The following is an 18,974-nucleotide window of genomic DNA, read 5'->3' as shown; positions in this document are numbered from 1 at the left end:
ACTTGATGTTATAATCCTTTTACTTGAGATGTTCTATTCCGGACATCTTCCACATGTATTTGTTTGAAACGTGTTTGGTGCTGGGACTAGCTTCAGAGACACTAACAACAAATAAAAGAAATTCCACAATGAAACTCCAGGGTGACCAAAAAAGTAACACTAATTTGAGGTAAAATTTTGACGAAAAAAAGATGAGACTAGCAGCATGAGCACCTGCGGCCACAAAAGCACGCTCAGATATTTAAAAAATATATAGGAGAGGGGAAAAGCGTTTTCCCAAAAGTCTGGCACGCACTTTGGTACCAAATGTAGGAGCAGAGGCAACGAAAAACACCGAGCGAAGGGGGCTGCTAAAATAGGAAAGATTATCAACTCGCCTCCAGCAAGCAGGGCCAATGATAAAGTGGCGACTCTCCCGCCTAGGGACCCGCCCTGCGCGACCTCAAAGACTACGATTCCCGACTCTGCGACCGGCCCTCGTGTCTGGCCGCCTGAGCAATTTCATGCGCAAGGCATTATGGGATTCGTAGTCTTTCTCCCCCTCAGCTCATTGGAGGCGGGGAGATCCTAGTTTATGTAAATAAACATCCTTGTCCGACACTGCTTCCCTTTCCTCCCTTTTCTTCCCCCACCTTTTTTTCACCGGGAGTTTGAAAATTCCCGCGACGCCGGCGCCCAAGGCCGGAACACTCGCGAGAACTCAGCGGCTCTCGCCGCGATCTCCGTCTCTAACCCCTCCCTCTCCGCCCTCCTCTTTTCTCCTCCCCCTCCCCTCCCCGGCGTGTGGCGCTCGGTCTGTCTGCCCAGGGTAATGCGCAAAGCGCGGCCGGCGCGGTCTAAGCGGAGGAGGCAGAGTCGCGGGGGGGAGGACCCGGAACCGCGGCGCGGGCAGCGTCTGCGTTTTAGTCGCTGAGCGGTCAGCCGGCCTGAAGCCGGCGAGGGCACTCCCCTGGGGTGTGGATTTGAGGTGGCCCAAGAGGTCGCAGGCGGAGGCCCGCGAGGCGAGAAGCAGCTCCCGCGCGGCGGAGGTGTGTGCGTCCTGCCCGTGGCGGCCGTGTCTCCCGGGAGATGCTGTGACGGACCCGCGCGGGAGGAGCTCGGGCCTCGCCTCGCGCCCTAGTGGACCCCGCGGCCGCGGCGGCTCGGGCACCCGCCCGTCTCCGGTAGGTCGGGGAAGGGAAGGAGGGGGTTGGGCCGGCGCGGCCTGTGCCCGGAGTGGCGGCCCGGCTTCTCCCGTCGCGCCTCGCCGGCGGGGCCCTCCTCGTGCCGGGCTAGGCCGGGCTTATATCCGCCCAGCGCGCGGCGGCGTCCCGGCTCGCAGACGCGGCCCGAGGGGCAAATGCGAGCGTTGGCGGTTACGGCTCGCTCCGGGCGCGAGTTATATAACCTCCGTTCGCGGAGCGGCGGCACATGGCGGCGAGAAAAGGTTCGGGGTCCACCCCCCGCGCCTTCCGCGCTGGCAGCCGGGTCCTTACCCTCCCTCCCCAGGTCAGGCTCGACCGCACGGTCTCTTCCATGATGACTTTCAGTGCGGATGAGACCACGGTGGGCCTTCCTCTCTGGGAACCTGGCGGTGTTTTGAGTGAGTCTTACGTTGATGTATGCTGCACATGCTCCTGGGCTTGGCTCCGGTGAGTCCAGGGCCGAGAAGTTTTACTCGTGATTTGAAAGGTGCAATGAGTTGGTCAGAGAAAAGGAGATTTAAAATAAGCGTACATCTTGAAGTGGGTATTAATTTACCTTACTTGTCCCACCTGGAAACTTGAAGGCTATTTTGTTACTGGTTGACTTTTTTTTTTTTTTGGGGGGGGAGGGGGGCGAGTTAATTTGTTCTCAAAGCCAACGAGGTTCATACTAGCTGTTTTCTTTTTTCGAATAGGCAGTTTGAGAATTATTTGGAAGAACCTGAGTCCTTTAGGTAAAAATATAAGTCTCTTTGAAACTCTGAACTTCATTTTATTCTCAAAATATCCTAAGGAGCCAGGAGATTTTTAAAACCTCCTTTCTTGAACTTCCACTGATTGGGTCTTTGTGGAAAGAAGAAATTAGGATGAGTTTACTTATTTTGGGGGATTTGACCAGGGATGACAAGCCCAGCTCAAGTTAATGCTTAAGAGATGCTCCACGTGTGCTAAGTGCTTGGGAAGTCTACATTCTCTCTGTACTGTAGTTTTTGATAATACTTTTTCAATAACCTAGTACCAGCGTGTCACCAATTGGCAAAATAGCAATAATTATATTTTAAAAATTATTTTTTAAGATTGCAGTATTGCGATAAACCTAGATGTGTCTAGGTTTAAGAGGAAACAAAAACATTGTTTCTTTTCCTAACTATGAACATTTACAGGAATTCCTCATTCTTCAGAATGAAGTCTAACTGCCCCAGGTTAGGTTAACGGGGTCTCTACAATAAGGCAGGGCAGTTCTGCTCTCCATCCTTAGCTAGTCACGATTTATACTTGTTATTCCAGAATTGTCTCCAATCCTGGGTTCATTTTCTTGAAAATGTACTTTGATGTTCCTTTGCCGGTGTCCTTCATCCTGGAGTGCCCATCTCTGCATTTTTCAAGTCTTCAGATCCTACTTAGCTTAAATGTCATCTTTTCTATGCACTCTTTCATTTCCCTTTAGCCCACTTCTTCTCTGGGCTGTACCGTAGCATGCATTTGTGTCTGATATTCTAATGGTTATGTATCTCTTCCAGAATGTAAACAACTTGAGGTCAGAAAGTCGGTCATCTTTCTGCCACTGTATTCCCTTCTCAGTGCAAAGTTTTAAAAGTAGTTGGTGATTAATGTTTGGGTTAAGTTTGAAAAAACAACTTCTAAAAGGTTGGGAGTTTCTGGGTCCACTGGTAGTTTACATTTCGATCATAATTCTTAATCTTTATGAGCCAAAAAGAAAAAGTAAAAACGCATACAAAATGTTTTATAGAAATGTTTGCTCAGTGTATGTTGCAGTATAATTATTGAGCAAGTAGATGAGTTTTATTTTCTGCAGTGAATTCAGCTGCTTTTGAGGATGTATTTCACACAGCTAAGTTATGGTATTTTATATTAATATCTTTCCTAGTAATTTTGCAAATTTTGTTCTTCTTAATAATAAAACAATGTAGCATACTTAAACATAAATTGGGCCTAATATTGAATTTTTTCCCTCTTTAATAGACTTTATTTTTTGAGCAATTTTAGGTTCACACCAAAATTGAGTGGAAGATACTGAGATTTCCAGTATACCCCTTTCCTGCTCCCACTCGTGCATGTTTATCCACATCCGGCACCAGAGCAGAACACTGATGAACCTACATTGATACATCATTATCATCCAAAGACTATAGTTTACATGATGGTTTACTCTTGGGTGGTGCACATTCAGTGGGTTTGGACAAATGTATAACGGAATGTATCTACCAGTATAGTATCATTCAGAGTAGTTTCATTGCCCTAGAAATCCTCTATGTTCTGCCTACTCTTCCCTCCCTCTCCATTAACCCCTGGCAACCACTGATATTTTTACTCTCCACAGTTCTGCCGTTTCCAGAATTGTCATATTGTCGGAATCATGCAGTATATAGCCTTTTCATAATGGCTTTTTTCACTTAGTAATATGCATTTAAGTTTCCTCCGTGTCTTTTCATGGCTTGATAACTTTTTTTTTTTAAAGCACTAATAGTCCATTTTATGAATGTACCACTTTTAATTTATCCATTCACCTACTGAAGGACATCTTGGTTGCTTCTAGGTTTTGACAATTATGAGTAAAGCTGTTACATATGTTCATGTGCAGGTTTTTGTGTAGACATAAGTTTTCAGCTCCTTTGGCAAAATACCAAGGTGTGTGATTCCTGGATCCCATGGTATGTTTAGTTTTGTAAGAAACTGCTAGACTGTCTTCCATAGTGGCTGTATCATTTTGCATTCCCAGCAGCAGTGAGAGTTCCTGTTGCTCCACATCCTCACCAGCATTTGCTGTTGTCAGTGTTCTGGATTTTGGTCATTGTAATAGCAGTGTAGTGGTATGTCATTGTTTTAATTTGCATTTCCCTGATGACATGATGTGGAGCATCTTTTCATGTGCTTATTTGCTACCTTTATATCTTTATTGAGGTGTCAAGGCTTTTCGCTTTTTAAAAAATTCGGTGGTTGTTGGGTTTTAAGAATTTCGATTTTTTAAAAAATAGATTTTTTTGTTTAACATGTCTATTCCTGTTTCCTCTAGTGTCTTGCTATCCTAATTTACCTCGTGTTTAGGACCTATTAGTAGTAAAGCATTATGAGCCCATCATGAATTCATAGGACTAAGATACGATTTTTGAATTAGGAATTCCGAGTATAGTGGAGGAAAGGAGACAGGCAAACACAAGTAATGAATTTAAAAAATTACATTTAGGATTACTAACACGAGTGGAAAGGAATGAGCTTAGGGATGAGATTTATTAGGAAAGGATGGATCTACCCAGACCACACTGGGAATCTAGTCCTTGAATCATGGGCTTTGGCAGATGGAGATGGAAAGGGGAACAGCATAAATAAAAGAATGAAAGTGCTAGGCAATAGCAAACTGATGAAGGAAGTTGTTTTGGGAGAAAACACAGTAAAGATAGTCTGGGGTTGCCAGATTGTAGAGCTTTGATTGCCAATGGCTGAGGATGTTGATTTTAACATGCCGTAGGGAGTCATTAAAGGGTTTTGAGAAGGGGAGTGACATAATCCATGTGCTTTATCTAGAAAATGAACAATGTTATTGCTCTGCCAGCTAGACCTTGAGAAGGAGTTGAAACTTTGTAAATTTCTTTTTTTTACAGGTTGCCAATCCTGGCATATCATAAAAGCTTTTTTCTTTCAGAACTTAAAATATGTTGTTCCACTGTCTTATGGCTTGCATTGTTTTCAACAAGTCTCCTATCATCATCTCCCTTCCTCACTGCTTACCGGGAGGATTTTCTCTTTGTCTCTGATTTCGATGTGTACTGACTGGTGCAGTTTCTTTATGTTTCTTGTCCTTTGAGGTTTACTGACTTTGGATTTGTGGGATTATAGTTGTCAACAAATTTGGAAAAAAGTTAGCCATTAGTTTTTCAAATATTTCTGTTCTCTTTTTTTGGAGACTTGTATTACAAATATTAGGGCACTTGGGGTTCTCCCATAGATTTGTCTTTTCTCTTGCTTCATTTTAGATAGTTTATATTGTGGGTGTTTACATTTATTGATACTTTCTATGTTTAATCTGTTATTCCCATTCAATGTATATGTTATCGCTAGAAGTTTGATTTAGTTATATTTTCCAGATCTCTCCTTAACATGCTCATGCTTTCCTCTATCTTCTTGGACATAGGGATTATAGCTGGAATAACTGATTTAACTTCCTCACCTAGTAATTCTAATTTATGTGTCATTTCTAGGTCTGTTTCTTTCCCCCTTATCATGGTCATATTAACCTGCTGCTTTGCGTGCCTGACGATTTTTAATTGGATGCCAGACATTATGAATTTTACTTTTCTCGAGTACTGAAAATTTTTGCTTTTTTTTTTTTTTACATATTTTTGAGCTTTGTTGTAGGATGCAGCTAAGTTACTTAGAAACACTGATTCTTTTTTTTTTTTTTTTCATCCTTGCACAGGGGTCATGCTAATCTTCTCTGTATCGTTCCAATTTTAGTATATGCTGCTGAAGAGAGCCCAGGAAACATTGATTCTTTAATGCTTGCTTTTTTGAGTTTTTTTAGACAAGACCAGAGTAGCCTTTAGATAAGGGTATTTTTTTCTTCTCTAATATTGAAGTAGTCAATACCTTTCTGAGTACTCTGTGCCCCAGGTATTATGAGGTTTTTCCACTCTAGAGCTATTCCTGGCCCTTTGTATGCTCTGGGGATTTTCTCCTTTACCTTTCCAATGATTCATTCCTTTGGCCTCTGGCAGTTTCCTTACATGCTTACACTGATCATGTGGAGATTCACGGGAAGCAACTGCAGATCTCTGGAGCTCTTTATATGGCCCATTGTATTGCACTACTCTGCCCATGAATTCTAGCCACTTTTGGCTTTGTGGTATTCTCAAGTCTGTCTCTTCAACTCTGGAAGACTCTTGGGCTCTTTTGGGTTCTCCCTCTCTACTCTGTGTCTTGGACGCGCTATACACAGTAGATTGAGACAGTCCTAGAAGTCATCTTGTTTGTTTTACTTCCCTCAGGGACCACTATCCTATGCTACTACCTGTTGTCCATTGTCTGAACTTCTTGTTTCACATATTTTGTCCCATTTTTTTAAGTGTGAGGATATATCTGGAGTAGAAATTAAATTCACTTTTTAAATAGTGTGACTGTTTGAGCCAGTACTTCCACATCATAATCTTTGTTTTATTTTAAAAACAATGTAACAACAGCAAACACATCCAGCGTAAGAAATAGAACATTTATATTTTATTTTCAAAAAATTGATTATTGCGCGTTATTCTTTCAGATGAATTTTAGAATCATCTTGTGAAAGTCTTTAAAAAATTCTTTTGGGATGATTTTGATTGAATTGCAGTGGTCATGGAACTTTTTTGCTGAATATCCCTGAACACTCCACTGGATACACTTTGGGAATAGCTACTACATGGAATTCTGAAGGTTTTAGCTCTGGAGAAATGACTTTGGTTTTACACTTAATAGGAAAATGTTTAGTTTAGTAGGAAAACTTCAATTTACCTTTAGACTGGTTTTATCAAAGTTGTAGAAGAGTATCAGAGTGGAAAACAAAATAATATCAATGTGATTATGGCCTTTCCTACCTATGTTTAAAGTTTTCTTTGGTACTAAGATTCTTAGGAGGAGGCTGTGATCAAGTTGTGTAAATATAATACTTTCAGGAACTAAAGGTTAAACCTCAGACCATCATATAAAATATAAGAGGTTTTTCAGTTGGTGGCTAATGGTCATTACTTTCCATTGACTATATAGTAATTATAATCTAATGTCTGTATTAAATTTACTTTTGGAACTGTTTTAGGTAATAAACAGACTTCCACTTTAAATGAGTAGAGAATCTCAGATATAACTTTTAAAGTTTCTTGAGTTAATTGTGGCATATATATTTTCTGAGGTAGTTGATTATAATTTTATCTAGAAAATAGCATTTATAGCCTGAACAGAAAATTAACAGATATCTTTTGTTAATTAACTTTTTGAGGGACTTAAAAATTTTTTTTACATAAACTTTTTTTGATGGGGAGAGACCTAAGTACTTGCTATTTATATAGCTTTGGGTAAAGGATAAGAATGGCAATGAAGAACAAGAAACTGGAGGTCAGTAATAAAATTTTGTGGACACACACGAAAAAAGAAAAAGAAACTGGAGGTCGAAAGACCAGACAGTTTAGAGATCAGGCATTTGACAAAAGCTGGGTTATTAGAAGTAGAAATGATGGACCGGAATGCAGATTTTTTGGGGAGGAGGGTAAAGTGGGCTGTTTTTGGTGACCACTTATATTGCATGGTAAGGAGAGAAAAAGGAAAAGGACACCACTTTTTGATGCATTTAACCAATATTTTGTACTACCTCCACAGTATGGAAACTATTGGAATAAAATGGTAAGTAAGGTATATTTTTGTCCCCTAAGAACTTTCAGTCTAGTTGAGGACACAGGTACTTATATAGCGTGATAAATGCCATACGTGATGGTGGAATTACCAGGTTCATTAGGAACAAATACGAGAATTACAACTTATCCCAGATGTGAGGGAGTAAGGAGGGGGCTCGTCATCAAGGAAAGTTTCTCAAAGAATCATTGTTTTACCTGGGTCCTCAGAGTTTCTGGGAAGGTGTATGGAAGCGTTAACTGAGAGAGGAAGTAGAAGAAAAGGAACAGATTTCTAAAGAGGAGGGAGAAAGATTGTTTCATTTTGGAAATGTTGAGTTTGAGGTGACCTGGTGGCAGCCAGATAGAAAGTGCTTAGTGCTGTCTGTTGCTTTGGAAGGAATCGTGTTGTGACATAACAATATTTGAAGTCATGGAGTGACAGGGATTTCTTTCTCCAGATGATCTTGCTCCAAATGAGTGAGATAGAGGATGTAAGTCTTTTGCTTATAGGAGATAAAAGTTCTAGAATTACCATGTCAGTAGGTTTGTCCATGTCAAATCATGATCTGGCAAATTATCCTCTGAAAAGGCTGTCGGGGTTTATGCTTCCCATAAGAGTAGATAAGCACATGTGTGTCCCTTTATATCCTTAACGGTGGTTGGCAAAAACGGTATCATGACTTAACATGGCATTTTCTTGATTGTTAGTGAATATTAAAGTTGATTTCCATCCTGAGATTACATAAATATCTCCTGTTTTTCCTGTTTTATTTTAGATTTTGTTTTATGAGATGTCTGACTGTTTCAGACATCTCATCTGTATGCAGATACACAGATAGAAGAATTCATGCAGAGACTAGTTCTATGAAATGGAATAAACTGTAAATGCTATTTTATAGAAAATTAATTTTATAAGAGAAACTGAAATTTAAGGGACAAGAATTATTAAATTTAGGATAATTCTTTTAATACAACAGTTATTTCTTTGAAAAGTGGTGTTTGTTTTTAAGAAAGATCTTTTGAGTGGTTGTTAAAACTATTGTTTTGCCACAGGTTTCCATTTGAGAGTATTGATTTTCTTCTATGAAAGTGACTTGAGCTGAGTGTTAAAATTGAGTGTAGTCCCTGCTGGGAAACCTTGTACCTGGTGAAATGACTTGTATTTGGGATCACTGTCCTGCCAGGGAGACTCCTTTGGACTTTAAATGCTTTTCTCCTCAAAATCAGCCTCAGTGCCCTATAAGATGGCCCTCTGCTGAGGTTTGTGGCGCATGTAATTAGAGGCTTCTGGACCTGAAATTTTCCTGGAGTTTTCCTAAGATTATCTAGTCACCCCTTTGGTTTACTTCTCTCCAAACTGAAGGGTATTAGAGTTCTCCGGATTTTTGAGCTCATTTCTTCTGTATTGCTTCATTGATGTATACGTCAATGTGTGCACGCACAGACACATATTATTCAATTTCTAGATATTAAGAGAGGATTGTATAGTTTGCGTGTAGGTAACCATGTGTAACTTCTTTGCTGGAATGAGTAGCAGATTATACCAATACATTAATTGAATAGTCAGTACTTCCTCTCTGGAATATATCAAAATGTGCTTTTTTTATCTGCTGAATTTTTGTGGTTCTGTGTCTAGATTATCTGTCTGATTGATCTATTTGTCCATTACTGCCTTCTTAGCAAATTGTTTTAATTATTATAGTGTAATAGTATGTTTTTATTGTCTAATAAGGCACATTTCTCTTCATTCTCTTGTTTGGTTATTTTTAGTATTTTGCTATTAGAAAACTACTGATAAATACATTCTTGTTTATACCTCTTCCTGTACCACATGGTGGGTAGGGATGAAGTAAGCTAGAATAAAAAAAAAGTTATTAAGAAAACTATAAGGAAGAGAGACTGTTTATAGTATTTATTGGGGAAAAAAAAAAACACGTATAAGTGGACCCCTGCAGTCTTGTTCAAGGGTAAACTGTATATATTTTCAGCATAGCTATGTAACAGAGTCTAAAGTGAACCAGTGTATCTTTATTCCCTCAGGTAATAAGAGGACTATGCCATTATTATTGTTATGTAATCTGTACTTTAGATTTTTCAGTTTATTTACTGGTACTTTGACACACCTTTCTTTTTGTATCTCAGACCATCTGTCTGATCACTATTCTACCTGAAGTCTTCTACCTATAATCCTTTAGAATTCCCATTAAGGAAAGGGTCTTTTTGTGATAAGGTCAGTTTTTGTCTAAAAATGTGTTTTGTCCTCGTTCCTAAGGATAATTTCAGTAATATATAATTATATGTTGACAGTTATTTTTGCTTAGAATTTTGAAGCTGTTTTAGACTTCCGGCTTTTACTGTTGTCAGTGTCATTTCTTTTTATTCTACCTAGGATTCTCTGGTTTTCCTGATTTCAGAGAATTATTTTATCTCTACAAATCTGGGAAATATCTTTTAGAATATTGCCTCTTCCTTATTATTAGTGTTATAAACACAGGTCTTCTCTTCGTTGTTATTTGTCGAGTGGGCACAAAAGAATATTTGTAAGTTATAAAGATGATACCTATGTACTCACCACCAAATTTTAGGAACTTTATTATTACCTTGGAGTCCTGTGTATATTCCTTTCCATTCTAACCCCCTTTCCCTCCTCTCAAAGGTAAGTACTGTTGCGAATTTTATGTTTATTCTTTCCTTGTTTTATTCATAGTTTTGCTACATATATTTGTATCTTTAGGCAATATTTTGTTTAATATTTTAGTGTTTTTAGCTTTATATAAATGTAATCATTTACATGTATTTTCTACTACTTTCATTGTTTAATATTATATTCTGATGTTTGTCCATATTGCCGCATGCAGCTGCAGCATTCTCATTGCCCCGTCGGGTTTTTCCCATCGTTCTAAATTTTACTTATTTCATTTTTCATTCTAGAAGTTCTATTTTTTTCAAATCTACTCAACCGGTTTTCATTTTAATTTTTGAAGTTTCTCATTAGTAAGCTAAATCTTTAGATTTTTTAAAGCAGATTAAACATACATATTTTCTGTTTTCTGATTTCAATATCTGAAGTCTTTGATAGACTGATTCTGCTGGCTTTTGATTGTGGTATCCTTGTTATGTTTTGTTATTTTGATGCGAACTCATTTTCTTTGGAACTTCATCTTTGAGAACTCTGAAATTCCAGAGAATATTTGGTGATTTCTGTGGGTTTCTTGGGAGGATTACCAACCTGAGAATACTTTATAATAAATTCTTTACCTGAGTGTTTTCAGATAACATAGTTTAAATTCTGGCCATTAATTTGTGCAAAGGGAAATTTTCTGAGTAGTGACTTAAAGCTAAGGTCAAAACAGTTTTATTGTTCCCTATCTTGAATTATGGCTGTTTCTCTCACCTTTATGCTGCTGATATACCCCTAGTTTAACGGAGTGGTGGGGTGGGGAGGCTTGTAGCTTGCTTTGGCTCTGTTAGCCCTAAGCTTTATCTTCTGCCTCTGGGGATCTCAGAGTGCTGAAAACAAGATCAAGGTCACCAGGACTAGATTTAATAGTTAACTCTCAAGGCCCAAGCCAGTTTACATGTCTTTCAAAAGTCCTACATCTCTTCACTTTTGGCTTTGTCAACTCAGTAATCATCCAAAATGATATATTTACATTTTAACTGCCATTTTTGATTGTTTACAATGGGAGGGTTATTCAGGGAGTTTAGTCTTCTATATATTGAAAATGAAAGATAATTTTAGATGTTTTTTTTTCTGTCTAGTTAATGATGTGTCAGACTCAATTCCTGAGGTTACTATGGATTTGGACATTTTTCATGGATTCTCCTTTTATTGTAGCAGTAATTTTGTAAAATACATTTTTTTTTTTTGTAATTGTCTGTGAAGTGTTCTTTGAGAGTCAGGCAATAAGATTAATTGCATTGAACCAGTTTTCAGATAATCATATATTATCCTTAAGACATCTGATTTAATGAAATTTTACTCTCCTAAGGCTGTTTGGGAAATATTTTCTTAGGAGAGAACACCTTAAGACCCAGAAGCACATAAGATGTATTTTTTAGTCTCAGTTTATTTTTGGTGGTGGCTTTTTCTTTTTCTTCTGAGAGATAATAAAGTGTATTGTAATAGAAGTATATCATAATAATGTTATGTTTTAAAAATATTTACAGTGGAAGTATGCACGACTTAACAGCACAAGTGACTAGTGGTCTTCTGCACTTCCCGGAGGTGACTGTTCAAGCCCTTGGAGAAGATGAAATAACATTGGAATCTGTGCTTCGTGGAAAGTTTGCTGCAGGTAAAACAATATTGCTGAAAATGTACCAATTCGATTAATTTGTAAGATAAGTGATAATAAACATCTATTGCAGTATCTTTAATGTGGATGAGAAAAAAATCAGAACCTGGTTGGAGTGGTCCTATATAAATATATAATATCTATAACTACATTTGTAAGAATATACATACTCTAGAACACATTTTTAGTGACTGGAGGAGAATATAGTTCATTTTTCTTTTTTAAAAATATATTTTATATATTTTAATATTGAGTATCTACATTTGGAAAGTAGAAATAATACATAGCTGAGTTTGTTGTTTTTTTTTTTAAATCAGTAAGTTTTATTGAGTCAGTTAGGATTAGAACCTAAACAGTCTTATGAGTAGAAAAATTATGATTTTAGTGTCCTGGATGATACAAAATGTTCACAAAGTCATATCTATTAATTTCGTTAATCTGAAAAAGCTCTCAATATATGTTTTAGATTATATAATACAGCAGAAAATCGTACCAAAGGAGCCATTAAATTATGGATTTCGGTCTAATGAAAGATATTGCAGAAGACTTTTCTGAAAGTGAATTTCACAACCATCCTTACTAGTAAGAAGACAGAAAAACATGTCAGTCACTTAGCTATTTACAGTGCTATTCTTTTGGCTATTAAAAGTAGTAGCAGTACCTACTATATGCCAGGCACCGTAACAGCTTTTCATTGAGATAAGTATTAGGCTTTTCTAAGAAGCCACTTGTGTGTAGCTGAGAATCAAATAGGCGAAGTAAGTTAATTTTAGTTACATAGATAGCAAGTGGCAAAAATGTGCTTTGAACCTATGTATTTATGGTCCCCACCGTGCCATGCTATTTTCTTTATTTATATAGCTTCCCGTCAGGTATAATTTAGTATATCCTACTGTCTACTTAGCTGTATGAGAAACATCGCAAATTTAGTAGTTAAAGTTACCACTGTCTACTGTTCAAGGAAAAATTCAGGGTCTGTTTTTGATTTTCCTGGTTTACTCACCTCGTCATATCGTACTCATCAACAAGCAGATCCTTTTCTGCCTCTAAGATGAACCGCCAGTCAATCCATTTTTCCTATTAATGGCCACCAACCTAGCATAGCTATCATTTCCCTACTTCTCTCTGCTTCCCCCTTATTGTCTATTCTCTGCATAGCAGCTGGAGTAACATTTAAAAACATAAATCAGATTGTCACTGTCCTGCTTAATACTCTCAAGTTTTCGTTGTATGCAGAGTAAAATCCAAACGTGACTAGTATGGGGCCAAAAAGGACTTCTGATATTTCTATTGTTATGCTACTTATGTCTTGTCTTCTCAGATTTTGAACCCTTTGGGGATAGAATCATGTGTTATATTTTATAACTCCCATAGCACCTACTTTAATGGTATAATGTAGTTAAAGTATAAGCTTTTGAGTTAGACTTGGTATCCACTTCTGGCTCTGATATTTGTTGCTGTGTGGCTAGTTGTTTAACTGAATGGGCAAATTATTTAACTGTAGGAAAGTTTAGCAACTTTATCTCTGTATTAAAGTTTGACAAGGAGTAAATGAGATAATTTATTTAATCACATAGCATGGTGCCTTTGCGGAATGTTTATTATTATTATTTTATTGTTGTTCAATTTATTTTACTAATTTTAGAACCACTATTTTATAAATGTTTAGATTTCAATCTGTAGATAATATGTAAAGTTTTATATAAGGAGCTATATATGTTATATATGTAAAAGTTAACTGCTGTTTAGGTTTATTGTGTACATATGATATTAAAATAAAAAGCATTTTTGTTTTTTTTTTCCCTAGGGAAAAATGGACTTGCTTGCTTGGCTTGTGGTCCACAACTTGAAGTAGTAAACTCTCTAACAGGAGAGCGATTGTCCGCATATAGGTTCAGTGGAGTGAATGAAGAGCCACCTATAGTCCTAGCTGTAAAAGAATTCTCTTGGCAGAAAAGGACTGGATTGTTAATCGGATTGGAGGAAGCCGAAGGAAGCATTCTCTGTCTTTATGATCTTGGTGTATCGAGAGTAGTTAAAGCAGTTGTTCTTCCTGGAAGGGTAGGTACTGTTTAAGATAATGTGGACATTGTTCTGTCAAAACTGAACCCTTACTGGTTACACAGGTGTGTTGTTCACTTTGTGAAAATTCATTGAGCTGTACACTTATAATGAATTTACTTTTATGAATGTGTTATTTTTTATTAAAAAGTTCAAAATAGGTAAAAAATATTACTTTTTCAAAGGAATTTAACATTTGAAATGGAACTTTCTTATTCTTGGTTAGAAAATTAGAAAGTAAGAATAGTGATATGTAAGTGTTCTGATATTCTTTTATATGAAAAGTATCATCTGAGACTTGTTTTCATCTCGTGTTTTATGAGGACACTGAAAGTTTACAAAAATTATATTTATTGCTATGGTATATATTTCTCTTCTCTTTTTTCTTTTAGAGACTGTAGTTGACTCTTGAACAATGCAGGGCTTAGAGGCGCTGACACCCTTTACCCACTCCGTCCCATGCAGTTGAAAATCTGCATGTCATTTTTGACTCCCTCCAGAATTTAGCTACTAATAGCCTACTGTTGATTGGAAGCCTTACCAATAACATCAACAGTTGATTAACATATATTTTGTATATGTTTTATAAAGTGTATGCTTACAACAAAATAAGCTAAAGAAAGAAAATGTTAAGAAAATCATAAGAGTACATTTATAGTATTCTACGTATTGAAAAAGAATCACATTTAAGTGGACCCATGCAGTTCAAACACCTGTTATTCACCTATAGCCTTAGAGCAATATGGAAAACATGTCTTCATTATTACTTAAGTTTTGAATAATGTATTTGAATAGGAGATTCATTTATATTCACCATTCTAAAATGTATATAACTACTACTTTCATTGTTTAATATTATATTCTGATGTTTGTCCATATTGCCGCATGCAGCTGCAGCATTCTCATTGCCCCGTCGGGTTTTTCCCATCGTTCTAAATTTTACTTATTTCATTTTTCATTCTAGAAGTTCTATTTATATATATAATATAAATATATATAAAATATATTTATAAATATATTTTATAAATATATATATATAAAATATATATATATATATATATATAATATATATATGCATCATATATGCTAGACATCTTATCCAGTAGTAGTTATAGAAGTACTTTGAATTCAGTCTGTTTTTGGGGGGTTTATTGCTATTCTTCCATACATGGTGAGAAAATGTATTTGTTTATAAATGCACACACAAACACACACAAATATAAAATCATGGAAGAGCAGAATTCTTTATATACATGGTGTGAAAAAATATGCACTTAGATAGACATAAAAATGTATGTATGCATATATATATATATATATATATATATATATATATATATATATACACCGTATATAGTCAAAGAGTTTTTAAAATTAAAAGGGAGCTTAATGACAAAATAATGTTTTTACAGTTGAGGAAACTGACCCAGTGGGCTAATGTGGGGCTCTGAAGTAATTGATAGCGTGGTATCTTATATATACTTGCCAGTGGTGATGATTTTCAAGGCAGAATTAATTTAGCGATATATTGAGTGCTATGTGCTAGATTTTGAGGCTAAATGGTTGAATTGAACTTGGTCCATGCTATCAGAAAGCTTGTACTCTAGCAGAAGAAGGGTAATATGCTTATAGCATAATTATAATACTTCTATAAAGTCAAGCATTTGAATTTGGAAGACACCTGAATTATTTCTACTCAGAAAGATTGGACATTTCAGGTAAAGAGACCAGCATGTAAAAAGTCACAGTATATGGAGTATTGGAAAACTAGACTTATTTAGAATGGCTGGGGGAGAGGGGAAGTAGGAAGTCGGAGCCAGAAATGGTGAGGATTGAGATTATAATGGCCTTGTTTGCAGTTAGGGGCCTCCTCCAAAATTCTGTAAAAAGCTCCTTGGATTGGGGTAGTTCAGGTCATTAATGATGATGAACTGAATTAAGGAAATGACAGTAGAAATAGACTGGGACAGCTTCAACATATATTCAGGAGGTAACATGGACAGGATTTGTTGATCATTTGGGTCAGAAAAACTTGAGAAGAAACTTAATCTAAGTTCCTGGTTGCTCATTTGGGTGGATGGCTGGATATCACATGGAAGAGGGAATATAGAAGAAAAAATTGGGAGAGTGGTGATAGGTAACTTCAAAAGAAGTTCAGTCAACTGTTTCTTTTACTTGTTTAGAGCACAGCGTCTCCTAAAATTTGTTTGCTTTTAATTGCCTTATTTTAAAATTAATTAAGGTAGCATTATCAATTACTTCATATTGTGTTTGTATGAGGAATGCAAGCTGTGATTCCTTACCCCTCACTGAGGAAATTGAAGAGAATATGCTTTAGTATTTATACACATTATTACCATAATTTAGAAAAGGAATACAACTCATGAAATTACGTCTTTCAGAATTAGAAACACTGTGGAATGTTTTGTGTACAAATGAAATATAGACAGCCACACTTTTGTCTGTAATAATAAATTGAAGCCTGAAATTAAAGTTTATCTTATATTAATGCATAAACCATTGATAATGAATGAATTCTTTCTAGGACATCTATCGATATTATAGTAGAAATCACCAAATACTGATATATTATATTTAATTAATAAGAAACAGAAGGAAAGCTAAATATAAAATAAAATAGAGTATTAGGTACACACATGTAAAATGTGATTCATGAGATGAAGGGGGGAATATAACTCCATAATGTAGCTGAAGTATGATTTTCTTTAAATAACTTCAGTCCTTGTTGAATGTGATTTAGTCACTGCTAAAGTTTTGTGTGAAGTCCATTATAATATAAACCTTTTGAAGAATATTAAATCTCTTAAGGCTTTAAGTCATAGACAGGACTTTTGTTTTAAAGTAAACAAAAATTTTCTGGAATAATTTATTTTTACTCTTAAGAGAAGAGGCTATATAATCATAGAGTAGCTGGTTAAAATGAGCTTTAAAGTGAGAAAAATCTAGGTTTGCGTTATACACTTAATGAATGTGTGACTTGAATAATTCAGCCAAACTTTCTAAGCCTCTGGATGTTTCATCTTTAAACAGGTATAATTACATACAGTCCAATATCAAAGGGTTATTGTGAATATTAAATGAATCAATTACCACAATGCTTGGCTTATATTAAACTCAATAAACATCAGTTATTCCAACTGCATGATTTGTTATATATTGAAATAATGGCGTAATTCCTTTTGGAAAATTTCATTGTTATTCAGATTTGCAAATTCAAATGCGGATTTATGATTTTAATATTAGAAAATGTTTAAATCTATTATAACCAGCTTTAACCTCAAAATATGTTTTTAATTGTATTTTCTCATTTTATATAAGAAAAGCAAATCATATATTCTACTTTCTAGGTTACAGCAATTGAACCTATAATTAATCATGGAGGAGCCAGTGCAAGCACTCAGCATTTACACCCAAGTCTACGCTGGCTTTTTGGTGTGGCAGCTGTGGTAACTGATGTTGGACAGATCCTTCTTATTGACCTGTGTCTGGATGACTTGTCATGCAGTCAGAATGAAGTAGAGGCGTCAGGTAATCATTCTTTGCTTGAAACCCAAAATTGAGCACTTGAATAGTCTGATGTAAGGGATTGATTTTTTAAAATTGTCAAAAAATTTTTTATAGAAACTTTTTTATGTATCTTTGTTTCTCTTATTGTATGGACCTATTGTTTGGGGCACTGAATACTTTTCGCATGTTAGTCTGTTTTATTAAGTGTTCGTATACTAAAATAGATCTTGAAAGAGTTAGGGTTATTGGTTTACTTGTTTTCAGATACACATTTGCATAATATCTAGTAAATGTCAGAAGAAGGGCTAAAGGTTTAAAAATCTTGATCCTTATCAGACAGTATAAAATTATCCATCCACGTAAGATCTAGCTTGGTGTTTTTGCATGCTGTTTATGTTCCTGTGGTGAGACCAAGACAAAAAAAATAATTTATTAGGAAATAACAGAGTAATTGAAAGTCTTCCCTCACAAAATAACATCCTGAAATAGAACTAACGTTACTCAAATTCAAAAAAAGTGAAGACATTTTTTTCCCATTTAATACTAATGCTCATATTTGTAAATGTACTCTTTATCAAGTGCTTTCATGCTTTTTTTTTTTAACGATGTGAATCTTATTTGATTGGTTTATGAAGGGAGGAGAGCTAACTTAAAAACTTTTAAAACATGTATAATGCTTATAAAGATTCAGGAAAGGGCCATTTGACCTTGAGGACCCTCTTGAATTTTAAAGCGGTGGTGTAATATTGCAGATCTATTCATTTGTGGATTAGCTAAGAAATCGAGATGACCAGTATTTTATCCCAACTTATAAAATGCATAACTAATAAAAAATTTGATAAGTAATAAAACATTAAAACTGCAAGTGGTAGAAATTATATTTGACCAGAAATTAACTGAGGAACCAGACCATCTGAACTAAATTTATTTGTTTGTTTATTTATTTATTTTCTAGCAGTAAGGTATATATATATTTACACTGTGTTCACCTCCCATAGTTAGATCTCTTTCTGTCACCATATATTTGACCCCCTTTACTCTGTCTCCCTCCTTCTTCCCTCCTCATCTGGACTAAATTTAAATCCGCAAAATAAGAACTGAAAAAATTTGATTTGGTAAAAATAATGGCCATATTTGCACATAAAAATAATTCTCATAGTAATAAAAAGATTATACCTTAAATTTTGATATGTATAAAGATCTGATTGATTAATAAAATCTTGGGTAAAGTTTAAATGAAAAGAATTGATTAGCAAAAATAACAGTAAAATGAATTCATAGTATATTAGAAATGGTTTAGTCTTTAGAGAAAATCAATAAAGAATTTAACTAGTCTTGAAGTTTTGTTACAGAGTGTGTTCTGTAGATGTTATTATAGGTATAAGGCTAATTAATACGCTGTATTCATAATTAAAACTTCAGATCAAAAAGTTAAAACATCTTTTATTTCAGAAGTCAACAATCAGCTTAATTTAGCACAAAGATAACTTTATAATGAAACTCTGGATTGTGATCAGAGATTCAGAACC

The 18,974-nt window shown here is 35.8% G+C and overlaps 1 protein-coding gene and 1 non-coding gene across 4 annotated transcripts in view; one reads left to right on the top strand and one right to left on the bottom strand.

The window, feature by feature from the left end:
• Positions 1-773: 773 nt before the first annotated feature.
• The window catches only part of AHCTF1 (AT-hook containing transcription factor 1), a 69,648-nt gene continuing 51,447 nt past the window's right edge, over positions 774-18,974 (top strand). For 2 of the 3 annotated variants that reach the window (XM_023530994.1, XM_023530995.1), the window contains exons 1-4: positions 1,613-1,631; positions 11,729-11,856; positions 13,664-13,917; positions 17,286-17,466. In XM_023530994.1, the coding sequence (XP_023386762.1) occupies positions 11,736-11,856; positions 13,664-13,917; positions 17,286-17,466 (556 nt within the window). In that variant the 5' untranslated portion in view covers positions 1,613-1,631; positions 11,729-11,735. Of the gene's footprint in view, positions 1,164-1,612; positions 1,632-11,728; positions 11,857-13,663; positions 13,918-17,285; positions 17,467-18,974 lie in introns of those variants that run through there. The other variant, XM_011360830.2, reaches the window with a different exon arrangement.
• Positions 5,575-5,677, bottom strand: LOC111740253. The gene has a single exon (XR_002780559.1). It is a non-coding gene; the product is annotated as a U6 spliceosomal RNA (small nuclear RNA).

The sequence above is a fragment of the Pteropus vampyrus genome, unplaced genomic scaffold (assembly GCF_000151845.1).
Source record: "Pteropus vampyrus isolate Shadow unplaced genomic scaffold, Pvam_2.0 Scaffold60, whole genome shotgun sequence".
Classification (NCBI taxonomy): Eukaryota; Metazoa; Chordata; class Mammalia; order Chiroptera; family Pteropodidae; genus Pteropus; species Pteropus vampyrus.
This window is presented reverse-complemented; position numbering and strand designations above follow the sequence as displayed.